The 13,117-nt window shown below is 40.6% G+C and overlaps 1 protein-coding gene across 1 annotated transcript in view; it reads right to left on the reverse strand.

Moving 5' to 3' along the window:
- The window catches only part of PREX2 (phosphatidylinositol-3,4,5-trisphosphate dependent Rac exchange factor 2), a 538,104-nt gene that overhangs the window by 408,794 nt on the left and 116,193 nt on the right, over window positions 1-13,117 (reverse strand). The window contains exon 2 of the mRNA XM_073679425.1: window positions 6,252-6,323. Within this exon, the coding sequence (XP_073535526.1) occupies window positions 6,252-6,323 (72 nt within the window). The remainder of the gene's footprint in view (window positions 1-6,251; window positions 6,324-13,117) is intronic.

Genomic DNA, 13,117 nt, shown 5'->3' on the forward strand with positions numbered 1-13,117 from the left:
GCAAGTGAAGACAGCAAAAGCCTGGATATACACAGACATTATATCCAGTCTATATTACTGGGAGAGACACTCCCACAAGAGAAAAATATGAAACTTGGATCAGGCTGCAAACTGCATATCAGGCGGTCTAGATTACACCCTGAAATTCAGTGTAGCTAAAGTTACAACTAACTCAGTCTTTCGGTTCTGCTGCTTCATGACTAAATTGAAAAACTGTATAAAATTGTTAAAATAAATTCTACATTACAAATCCCCTGCAGATTTACACGAATGGCTTTCCAGTCATCACTCAAGTGATACCTTTAAACCTTCTCATTTTCCTTATAGAGTATACATTTTTGAAGAAATTCAGTGTAGGGGCATAAATATCACCTAATAATCCAGCATTTGGTGAGCTCTGGTTCCAGTACAAGATTGCTTTACTATTCTATATTTCTGTATACTTTACATATATTTGCTTTCTAATGGACTGGATGATGTGTCATAAATGTATTTTATATTCCCTATGCTTTCTGTATTTCCCCCTTCACAGTGGACACAGACCGTACAGCACAGTATTGTATATTCTTTTTATCAGAATGTGCGTGAAAAATCACCTCAATATCCACATTGCTCTCCCCAGAGTCCTGATAGCGCCGGGAGAACATATTTGTCGGTGCTGGATATATAGCACTGTAGAGGCTGTATCACAATCAGATAAAAAGATTAATGCTTGGGGAGCTAAAATGTATTCTGCACTAAGTTGAAGAATGCTTGCACAATGCATTGTATGCTGAGGGTAGGGAGCATTGCAATGAATACCAAGTAAAGCAAATAAAGAAAACATTTCTGACTGCTATTTGGATTAAAAAGAAAAAACTGTAACTCGCAATCTTACTACCCAGCATTAAAGGGATTTAAAAAGACTTGACAAAGGCATTCTGGATTATTGGTTGGTTAGAAGAAGGAGTTTCACATTTCCGAGCAAGAATAGAAAAATATAAAAACAGTCCAAGCTAAAATTCAAAACACAAATAAATAACTAAAGAAATATAAACATAAATACTAGAAACCATTGGTATCACAGTATCATTCTTCATTATAAGCACACTGAGTTAATTTATTATTAGAAACAGTAATCAAAAACAAAGGCTATCAGGTTACTGTGAGAGCAGGTTCTCTAAAAGTGGCTGGTTTAGATATCCAAGCAATGAAGAATGAAATATATATCAAACTAGATGGTGGCCCGATTCAAACGCATCGGGTATTCTAGAATATGTATGCGGTACACCGGGCGCAATAAGCAGAGCGGTGTTTAAATTTGGCGCCAATATCGCTGATTGGTCGCGGCCGGCGGGCACGACTAATCAGCACAGCGGTTTTTAAATTTGGCGCCAATATCGGTGATTGGTCGTGGCTGGCGGCCGCGACCAATCAGCACAGCGGTTTTTTAATTTGGAGCCAATATCACTGATTGGTCACGGCCAGCGGCCAATCAGCGAATTGTATTAGTGAGGACCGGGGAGCGGCGCTGCGGGAGAAGACCGGCTGCTCACAGCAGAAGTATCCCGACCGGCGGCGCCGCTCCCCGGTCCTGCCTTCACACTTGTCGTCGGGAGATCAGCAGCCCTAGCCGCTGATCTCCCGACGGTAGCAGCATGGAGGTCAGCGGCGCCGCCGGTCGGGGTACTTCGGCTGCATCGCCGCTGACCTCTGTGAAGAGCGGTGTTTAAAGTTGGCGCCAATATCGCTGATTGGTCGCGGCCGGCGGCCACGACCAATCAGCACAACAGTGTTTAAATTTGGCGCCAATATAGCTGATTGGTTGCGGCTGGCGGCAGCGACCAATCAGCGTCGTATTAGTGTGGGCCCGAGAGCGGCGCTGCTTGTGCGGGTACTTCCGCTGCGAGCAGCTGGGAGATGACCGGCTGCTCGCAGCAGAAGCATCCCGACCGGCGGCGCCGCTCCCCGGTCCTCCCTTCACACTTACCGTCGGGAGATCAGCGGTCCTAGCTGCTGATCTCCCGACAGTAGCCGCATGGAGGTCAGCGGCGTCGCCGGTCGGGGTAGTACTGCTGCGATCAGCCGGGAAATGACCGGCTGGCGCTGGTCATCTCCCGGCTGCATCGCCGCTGACCTCCGTGCGGCAGATGAGCCGCTAACGGCAGCCATCTTTTTTCTGAAATCCCGCGACGCTGATTGGCTGCGGCCGGACCAATCAGCGACGCGGGATTTCCTGGACACACAGACAGACAGACAGATGGGATAAGACAATTATATATATTAGATATTGCAGAGGATGTTTCATAAACAATGCATTTCCATATATTCTATTTTTCTACACTAAAGACATACAGCAAGAAAAAGTGGTATGTATAATTAGACAGGGAGCATATGGATAAAAAATATCATAATTTTTATTGAGTGAATACAGAACTAGACACAACATAGAAATTTAAAAGCATTTAAAAAAGCATGATGCTTCAGTAGAAACCACAAAAAAGTATCACATATCAATATGTACCAACAATAGCCAAAAAATTATGATAGTAAAACCTCCTATCCCAAAGCAAAGATAACATAAATGGGTGTCTGAAACATTAAAGCGCATTTATCAGTGCAAATTAACCCGTGTAAGCCTCTATGCTCTCAAAATAAGCTACAAGTCTATCCTGGTTCTATTAAATTCAATAAAAAAAAAACACAGGGGGGAGGCATCTAAAGAAATAAACCCAAAAATAAAGGGAGTGTAAATCCCTGGAGTTAGGAATAGATACCTCCAAAAATCCAGCCTGTGGGTTAGAAGTGGGGCTGTCGCAGTGTGCAGAGGGTGGGAGGATCAATAAAGGGCCATTACCCCACGCGTATCGCCACTAACGTTGTTGCTTCATCAGGGGACGTCTACAAAATATTGTCTAGAAATTGGGGAATCTTATTAAGCAACCCCAAAATCCACAGATTTGTCTCTGACAAACCAAGGATTGTAGCCAGAAGGGCCCGAAACTTGAAAGACCATTTGGTCAATAGCCATTTTGTACGGCCTAAGCAACCACTAAATAGGGGCGTCAGGCTGAAGGGCACTTTCCCATGCAGAGAGTGTACGGTATGTCCCTTCATGTTGGCAAGCAACTGTGTTCCTAACAATGTATTTCCTACACAGATTCGCATTAACAACTACGTGAATTGTAAAACACGAAATGTTATATATGCAGTGGTGTGTAGCTGCCCCCAAATTTATGTGGGGCAAACCACACAGGAATTAAGAAAAAGATTCCAACAGCATCTCTCCACTATCAACACTGCGAGAACGGGCCGCAAAAAAGGAAAAACTCTTACATCAGTCGCTGCGCATTTCTTGGACTTCCACAACAGCAAAAATACCAGCGGAACTTACATGGTAGGCTTGCAAACAATTGAAAGGAACATTCGCAACAGGGATATAGTCCTGGAGCTTCAACGACAGGAATCAAGATGGATATACAAATTAAACAGCCTGGCCCCTAGTGGACTAAACGAAGAGCTTCTATTTACCGGCTTCTACAAATCACGCTGACTATTGGGACACCCCCTCCCCCTTTCCCTTCCCCCTACCCCCTTCTTTATTGGACTCTATGCATATCTATATATATCCCCTCTATTACCAAGCATCGCCTGTTTTTGGTTGGGTCTGGGCTTTGGCACTTAGGTGACCACTATTGTCCTGGTCAATTTTGGTTTGAATCATAACTCTTACCCTTACCATTACAAAATATTTAAGTTCCCTTTTTTTTTTGGAATCTCTTTTTTGTATGAATGGTGCGGCCGCACATGGTTTTCTGTCGTTATTTGTTTCAGTACTTGTGTCATGATCAGTTGGCATTTGAGCATTATTGTCTACAAGTATTTAAAATACATGTCTAACAATATGTCAAAAAACACCAGTTTCTCTATATTTCTGTGTTCCAGATTTCTTGGAGTTTTTGTGCTATTCCCCCCTTTTTTTAGTTTTCTTTGTTATTATTATTTTTTGTTCCTTTTTGTCAATTTTTCTACAGACTTGGCTTGGTATTGAACCAGTGTCTCTGGAGCATGACACAGCCAAGTCCTATACCTATATCTCTACCTCTACTCCATTGCACTCTTGGAGAATAGAATGAGTCTGGTCTGAGCCTTCCCCTTGATATATGTCTTTGACGCAGCTGAGCACCTCCTCTAACATGCAACACATTGTGGCTCCCCGCAGTTGACTCCAATCCAGGTAATTACCACACTATTTAGAGTATAAATACAGGACTGGTCCAACTGTCCTCACACCCCACCATCCCGATGAAGTCACAGCATTAGTGGTGATACGCGTGGGGTAATGGCCCTCTATTGATCCTCCCACCCTCTGCACACTGCGACAGCCCCACTTCTAACCCACAGGCTGGATTTTTGGAGGTATTTATTCCTAATTCCAGGGATTTACACTCCCTTTATTTTTGGGTTTATTTCTTTAGATGCCTCCCCCCTGTGGGTTTTTCTATTGAATTTAATAGAACCAGGATAGACTGGTAGCTTATTTTGAGAGCATAGAGGCTGACACGGGTTAATTTGCACTGATAGATGCACTTTAATGTTTCAGACACCCATTTATGTTATCTTTGCTTTGGGATAGGAGGTTTTACTATCATTTTTTGGCTATTGTTGGTACATATTGATATGTGATACTTTTTTGTGGTTTCTACTGAAGCATCATGCTTTTTTAAATGCTTTTAAATTTCTATGTTGTGTCTAGTTCTGTATTCACTCAATAAAAATTATGATATTTTTCATCCATATGCTCCCTGTCTAATTATACATACCACTTTTTCTTGCTGTATGTCTTTGGTCTTGCCTTCAGGGTATGTGACGGGTTGAGCAAGCAACATTCATTGAACCTTTGGTGCCCTCCTTTTGTGTATTTCTTCTATTTTTCTACACTGTAATCATTTCTTTTATAGGTACTGTAATTAACAGAATATTTTAAAGAGGACCTGGCTCAGGTTATATTTTTCTCCAATGAAATTGGAAAGGGTAATTGGTGGGAATTGCACCCAATGTTTTAAGGTGTATTCTCAGAATTAGAAATGATCCCCTAACCACAGGATAGAGGATAATTTAATGATCCCTGTGCAACTGTCTCCCCGCTGCACTTTGTATTTTATATACATTTATATATCTTGTAAAGGAGGTGGTAAAAGTCCTGGACGGGAGATATCTGTCACTGAGGTGGCTAGCCTCGGTGGTGTAGATCCTGAAGATGAAGGTGCCAGCAATGATAGATTGCTAAGGGTTTATTCTTTTATTGGGATCAGAGTTCTGGTCTGCGATTTAGGAGCGACCAAAAATGCTTGGGTGGGAATGGTTGCTCCCATATCTCCAAACCATCTTTTGTAGCTCCTATAAAAGGCTGCTAAATTGTCTCAGGTGGGTATAGTGTTGGAGAGGCAGTCAGTCATGCAAAGGCCAGACTATCATTGCTTGTTTTCTACACATCCTATGCTTTCAATATGTTTTTATATTCACTGCAAAATAAAAAAAATGTTTGTACTATACAAGCCCTGGAATTTCACAAGTTTTTGGAGCTATTTACATGCACTTGCACTTGTTAATAACTGGTGAGCTTTATTTCTTCTATGCATGGGTGTTCATCTCATTAGATGAGTTATCTGATGACGGTACAGTAATGTGACATTAATGGACAATGCATGGACTGATCACATTACATGGACTGATGTTTATACACCGCAAAAGAATAAAAATTTCCACCAAACTACAGAAACTTGAAAATTGTACAAAATTCATATATAATGTGTTTTGGATAACAGAATAACGTTTCATCTTATTTACTAACATTATAATACTTCTTTAAATTGATTCAGTAATAATTATCATTCATGTCATCGTTATCCTGGGGTTTAACAAACAGCATTTAACATTTGTAAGTAATTGATTCATTATAAGAAAGGAAAAATACATAATTCTTAAAAAAATATGTATTTTTATTTCTGCTAGAAAAGTAAGGCCACATACTGAGTGTGACTTTATATCTCATGCTTTTCTCAGTCTGGTTTGATTTTACTTTAACCATGAGCAAGTTAGTTGTATTTAAGGGCTGAGATATGTCACCAATGTAGGGCTGAGAGGTCTTCAGATAAACCAAACATGTCAGGACTCTTGTTATATTGTTCCAAATAAACCTATTAGTGGAGTCAAAACACATCAACATGAGCTGAAAATAGAAGACAACCATCAAGAATTTCAGGACTAACCTTTACAGTTTCCTCTGTGACATTTTTATCAGATTTTGAAGCTGCATATTGCAACATTCGGTGGAAAAACGCCTAGGAAAAAGAGAGAAATGTCTTGTTAGATTTTTTGCTATTGCTACCTGAAGGGAAAAAATAACAGTCTCTTAGCATTCAACTTTTCCCTAATGTTCTAATGATAATCCAAAAGTCTAAAATAAAATATTTGGAAATCTAACGAAACTGAGAACAAGACCTTATTCAGAACAGACAAAGTGAGTAAATGCTTCCTACAATAATTTGCTAAGTCAAGATGAACTGTAGTGACAGGAACATCAATCAGTTTATGCACATACTTAGCAGCAGGGTCAGCCTCATGTTAGATGTGATACCTCCTATTAGTGTTCCTCCACTCTGTACAGTCATTCATTATACAAGTAACCAAATGTTAGCCAAAATATTATTCTGCTCAGTTCCTTAAAGCCAAACTATGTCGTTGTTTTTTATTTCTGTGCTGGAGTGGTGTTAGGAAACAAAGTTCCCTGCCCCTTGTAATATACTTATCAGCCACCACCTTCACCTTCTATCGCCGCCACTTCGGTTGTCTTCTGCAGTTTGTGACCTTCCGGATTACTCTAGTGTTTTCTGGGCGAGCTGGAGATCAATACTCAGCGTAAGTCTATAGGGACCAGAATGAGGCTGGCCCCTAAACAAGATATTGCACAACATACACTCACTAAGTAACAGCTCCATGCAAAAAGGAACTTCGGAGTTCTGATCCAACAGCTCAGCTAAAAGACTCAGTGCGTAAATAATCTAATAGTGCTTTATTATGTCTTAAAGTCATCTGTGTGACAGCGTGGCAAATCAGGCATGTTCGTGGGCGGAGGCGGTGTTTTTTTTTTTTTTTTTTTTTTTTTTTTTTTTTGGTCGCGAACAAGCCGGAACCCCGAACACGAACCCGAATTAGAAATGCCGAACAAATACGCTCAACACTAGTTGTGACTCTATGTGACTGCAGACTTGTGAATCCTCACATCAAACACACTGGGCGCTGTGAGGATTCTCTGCTGCTGGCGCCAGAAGCAGCGGGTACGTGGCCGCAAGTATGTGAGTTGCACACATGTGGTCACATGCCGACTAGACGTGCTCAGCCTCACTCAATGAAAGTGAATTGAGTGAAGTTGGACATATCTAGTTGCAATATGGTTGGAAGTATGCAAATAGCATACTAGCTGTCACATGACTGCCCGCACCCAGAATTGGAGAAGCTTCAAAGTGAATGGTGTGAGGATTCACGAGTTTGCAGTCACATAGAGAGACTGCATACTTGTAGACTAAGGCTGGATAACCCCTTTAATGATGCTGACATGCAATTAATATTCAGTGAGTCCAGTGAGCGATTCTCATGCACCAATTGTAATTCCTCGCAAGCTCGGTGTGACCCCCCCCCCCCCACAAGGTCCAAAGCAGTAAAGATTCCAAAGATTCCGAGGCACCAGAGAATGTATATAGGGATAAAATGTAGCTTTTATTCCATCCTTAAAATCGCATGGCGAAAATACAAAAATGAGGTAGAGGATGCAACATTTTGGCCATAGTAGGCCATTATCAAGCCAGAAATACAAGTAACAAAAATTCAGCTGAGCAAAGTACTGTAGTGCGCATGTGCTGGCAAAGGCCAAAAAGAGCTGATAACCTGTAGGTACAACCATAAGGATGGCGATTATAAGAAGAGAGGAGTTGCTGGATCAAAACTAGAGATGCCATCGGACTGGACTGCACTGTATGTGAGTATAATTTAAATTCTTTCTTGAATCTTGTAGGAGGGATTGGGGACTTACATTTAGAATTCTAGTATACAGTGGGGAAAATAAGTATTTGATACACTGCGGATTTTGCAAGATTTCTCACCTACAAAGAATAGAGGTCTGTAATTTTACCATAGGTAGCAGTGCCACAGGCTGATCGCCTCCATGCCATTCCGTATTGATGCAGTAACTGATGCAAAAGGAGCCCCAATCAAGTATTGAGTGCACATACATTTCAGTAGGCCAACATTTCGGATTTTAAAATCATTTTTCAAGCTGTTGTTATAAAGTATTCTAATTTACTGAGATAATGACTTTTGTGTTTTCATTGGCTATAAGCCATAATCATCAACATTAATAGAAATAAACACTTGAAATAGATCACTCTGTTTGTAGTGACTCTATATAATATATGAGTTTCACTTTTTGTATTGAAATTAATTAAATTTTTGATGAGATTCTAATTTTGTGAGATGCACCTGTATGTCACATAAAATAGTTAATAAATAACATTTCCCACATGTCTACTTTACATCAGCACAATTTTGGAACCAAAACGTTTTTTTTGTTAGGAACTCATATGGGTTAAAAGTTGAGCAGCGATTTCTCATTTTTCCAACAAAATTTACAAAACCATTTTTTTAAGGCCCACATCACATTTGAAGTTACTTTGAGGAGTCTTTATGACAGACAATACCTAAAAGTGATATCACTTTCTAAAAGCTGCACTCCTCAAGGTACTCAAAACCACATTCAAGAAGTTTATTAACCATTCACGTGCTTCACAGGAATTTTTGGAATGTGGAAGAAAACAATGAACATTTAACTTTTTTCACAAAAATTTTACTTTAGACCCAATTTTTTTATTTTTGCAAGGGTAACAGGAAAATATGGCCCCCAAAAATTTGTTGTGCAATTTCTCCTGAGCACGTCGATACCCCATATGTGGGGGAAAACCACTGTGCGCACGGCATGGCTCAGAAGGGAAGGAGTGCCATTTGACTTTTTGAATGTAAAATTTGCTTGAGTAATTAGCACATGCCATGTCACGCTTGGGGAGCCCCTGATGTGCCTAAACAGTGGAAATCCCCCACAAGTGACACCATTTTGGAAACTAGACCCCTCAGGGAACTTATCTAGATGTGTGGTGAGCACCTTGAACCCTAAGTGCTTCACAGAAGTTTATAACGTGAGCCTTGAAAATGGAAAAATCCTATTTTTCCCACAAAAATGTTTTTTAGCCCCAATTTTTTTATTTTCAAAGGGGTAACCTGAGAAAATGGGCCCCAAAATTTGGCGTGCAATTTCTCCTGAGCACGCAGATACCCCATATGTGGGGGAAAACTATTGTTTGGGTGCACGGCAGGGCTCAGAAAGGAAGAAGTGACCTTTTAGAAAGCAGACTTTGATGAAATGGTCTGCGAGTGTTATATCGCGTTTGGAGAGCCCTTGATGTGCCTAAACAGTGAAAAAACCCACAAGTTACCTCACTTTAGAAAACTAGACCCATCAAGCAATTTATTTAGATGTGGGGTGAGCACCTTGAACCCACAGGTGCTTCACAGAATTTTACGTGGATCTGTAAAAATGAAAAATATATATTTTTCCTACAAAAATATTGTTTTATCCCCCAATATTTTCATTTTCACAAGGATATCCGGAGAAAATGGACCCCAAAATTTGTTGTGCAATTTCTCCTGAGTACGACGATACCCCATATGTGGTCAAAAACTACTTTTGAGGCACAGTGCAACGTTCAGAAGGAAAGAAGCGCTATATTGGAGTTCATACTTTGCTGGGCTAGTTTGATGGTGCCATGTCCCATGAGCAGAGCCCCTTTGGTGCTAGAATAGCAGAACTCCCCATAAAAGACCCCATTTTAGAAACTACACGTCTCAATGAATTCATCTAGGGGTGCAGTAAGCATGTTGACATCACATGTGCCTCACATATGTGGCTGTACAGTACTGCTTAGCCACACGGTGAGACTCAAGAGGGACGGAGCCCTCCTGGAGTGCAGATTTTCCGAGAATAGTATGCAGACTCCATATACAGAGACCCTAAGTGCTAGAAGAGCAGAATCTCTCCTCAAGTGACCCCATTTTGGAAATTATACCCCTTTTGGAATTTATCTACAGGTGTGGTGAGGATTTTAACTACATGGGTGTTTTCCAGAAACATGTTGCTGAGTGAAAATTGCAAACTGCCATTGTAGTGACCAGTACGTTATGCCCAGCTCGTACTTCTGGAGACATGCACCCATAAATTAGGCAGGCTCTCATCGCTACAGAAATGCCAAACATGTGGACGCGAACTGCGGTTTAGGCACACTGTGGGGCTCAAAAGAGAGGTGGGCCTTTGTATTTGGGAGCACAGAATTGGCTGAATTTCTTTTAGGGGGCAAGGGCCATTTTGCTTTTCCAGAGCCTTTGTGCTACTAGTAACGTGGAAGTCCCCTATATTTCCGTTAGCAGATGACGGACCTGAGTGGGGACTTGCTTTATTTGTGGATTGAATCAAAGCTTTTATTGTGATCTGGCTGCTATTTAGTGGTGTCATTTTTTTCAGAGGTTCTCAAAACTTTGGCCGATGGCACTTTTATGCACATCTAATAAAAAGATGGATACCGTGGGATCACAGTCCAGACGGCGTCCACGGTGCCTTCTTCTGCCTCATTACAGGGCATCTTCCGCTGAGGGTTCTGTCTGAATCACGTATTTGAGAGATTTACAAGGAAATCCCGAGCCATACAGCGATCTTTGGTAAGCAAAATAAACAAATCAGCAGCAGGTGAAGAATTGGTTTTATTTATTTTTTACGCCATTCCTCATGCGGTATAAGTGATTAGACGCCTTTATTCTTTGGTTCGGTGCGATTACAGAGATACCAGATTCATAGCGGGTTTTCATATTTTGAGAGCTATAATTTTTACATATTTCGGCTGACAGTCATGTAAGGGCTAGTTTTTTACGGGACAAGTTGATGTTTATATTGGTAGTTTGGAACTATTTTCGGGCACGTGATATTTTTTGATCGCTTTCTATTCCGATTTTTGGGAGGCAGAATAAACAAAAATCAACAATTCAGGAATTGTTTTTTGCTTTTTTTATGCTGTTCCATGTGTGGTAAAATTGATAAGGTAGCTTTTTTCTTCGGGTCAGTATGTTTACAGCGATACTACATTTTATATCGTTTATCGTTCTATTTTATAGAAAAAATATTTTTTTGCATCGCTTTAATCTGAGAGCTATAACTTTTTTATTTTTTGGCTTATGGAGCTACAGTTATATGAAAAAGTTTGGGCACCCCTATTAATCTTAAGCTTAATGTTTTATAAAAATTGGTGTTTTTGCAACAGCTATTTCAGTTTGATATATGTAATAACTGTTGGACACAGTAATGTTTCTGCCTTGAAATGAGGTTTATTGTACTAACAGAAAATGTGCAATCTGCATTCAAACAAAATTTGACAGGTGCATAAGTATGGGCACCCTTATCATTTTCTTGTTTTAAATACTCCTACCTACTTTTTACTGACTTACTAAAGCACTTTTTTGGGTTTTGTAACCTCATTGAGCTTTGAACTTCATAGCCAGGTGTACAGTATGCAATCATGAGAAAAGCTACTTAAAGTGGCCACTTGCAAGTTGTTCTCCTGTTTGAATCTCCTCTGAAGAGTGGCATCATGGGCTCCTCAAAACAACTGTCAAATGATCTGAAAACAAAGATTATTCAACATAGTTGTTCAGGGGAAGGATTCAAAAAGCTGTCTCAGAGATTTAACCTGTCAGTTCCACTGTGAGGAACATAGTAAGGAAATGGAAGAACACAGGGACAGTTCTTGTTAAGGCCAGAAGTGGCAGGCCAAGAAAAACATCAGAAAGGCAGAGAATAAGAATGGTGAGATCAGTCAAGGACAATCCTCAGACCACCTCCAGAGAGCTGCAGCATCAACTTGCTGCAGATTGTGTCACTGTGCATCGGTCAACTATACAACGCACTTTGCACAATGAGAAGCTGTATGGGAGAGTGATGCGAAAGAAGCCGTTTCTGCAAGCACGCCACAAACAGAGTCGGCTGAGGTATGCAAAAGCGCATTTGGAGAAGCCAATTTCTTTTTGGAAGAAGGTCCTGTGGACTGATGAAACCAAGATTGAGCTGTTTGGTCATACAAAAAGGCGTTATGCATGGCGGCAAAAAAAACACAGCATTCCAAGAAAAACACTTGCTACCCACAGTAGAATTTGGTGGAGGTTCCTTCATGCTTTGGGGCTGTGTGGCCAATGCCGGCACCGGGAATCTTGTTAAAGTTGAGGGACGCATGGATTCCACTCAGTATCAGCAGATTCTTAACAATAATGTTCAAGAATCAGTGATAAAGTTGAAGTTACGCAGGGGATGGATCTTTCAGCAAGACAATGATCCAAAACACCGCTCCAAATCTACTCAGGCATTCATGCAGAGGAACAATTACAATGTTCTGGAATGGCCATCCCAGTCCCCAGACCTGAATATCATTGAACATCTGTGGGATCATTTGAAGAGGGCTGTCCATGCTCGGCGACCATCAAACTTAACTGAACTGGAATTGTTTTGTAAAGAGGAATGGTCAAAAATACCTTCATCCAGGAACTCATTAAAAGCTACAGGAAGCGACTAGAGGCTGTGATTTTTGCCAAAGGAGGATCTACTAAATATTAATATCACTTTTCTGGTGAGGTGCCCATACTTATGCACCTGTCAAATTTTGTTTGAATGCAGATTGCACATTTTCTGTTAGTACAATAAACCTCATTTCAAGGCAGAAACATTACTGTGTCCAACAGTTATTACATATATCAAACTGAAATAGCTGTTGCAAAAACACCAATTTTTATAAAACATTAAGCTTAAGATTAATAGGGGTGCCCAAACTTTTTCATATAACTGTATGTGGCAGCTTGTTTTTTGCAGGACAAGATGATGTTTTCAGTGGTACCATTTTTATTACATTCATCTTTTTGATCATGTTTTATTCCACTTCTTGTTCGGTGGTATGATGATAAAGCATAATTTTTTGCTTAGTTTTTTATTTTTTAC

Source organism: Phyllobates terribilis, unplaced genomic scaffold (assembly GCF_046119375.1).
Source record: "Phyllobates terribilis strain yellow unplaced genomic scaffold, ASM4611937v1 Scaffold_4__5_contigs__length_816908805, whole genome shotgun sequence".
Lineage (NCBI taxonomy): Eukaryota > Metazoa > Chordata > Amphibia > Anura > Dendrobatidae > Phyllobates > Phyllobates terribilis.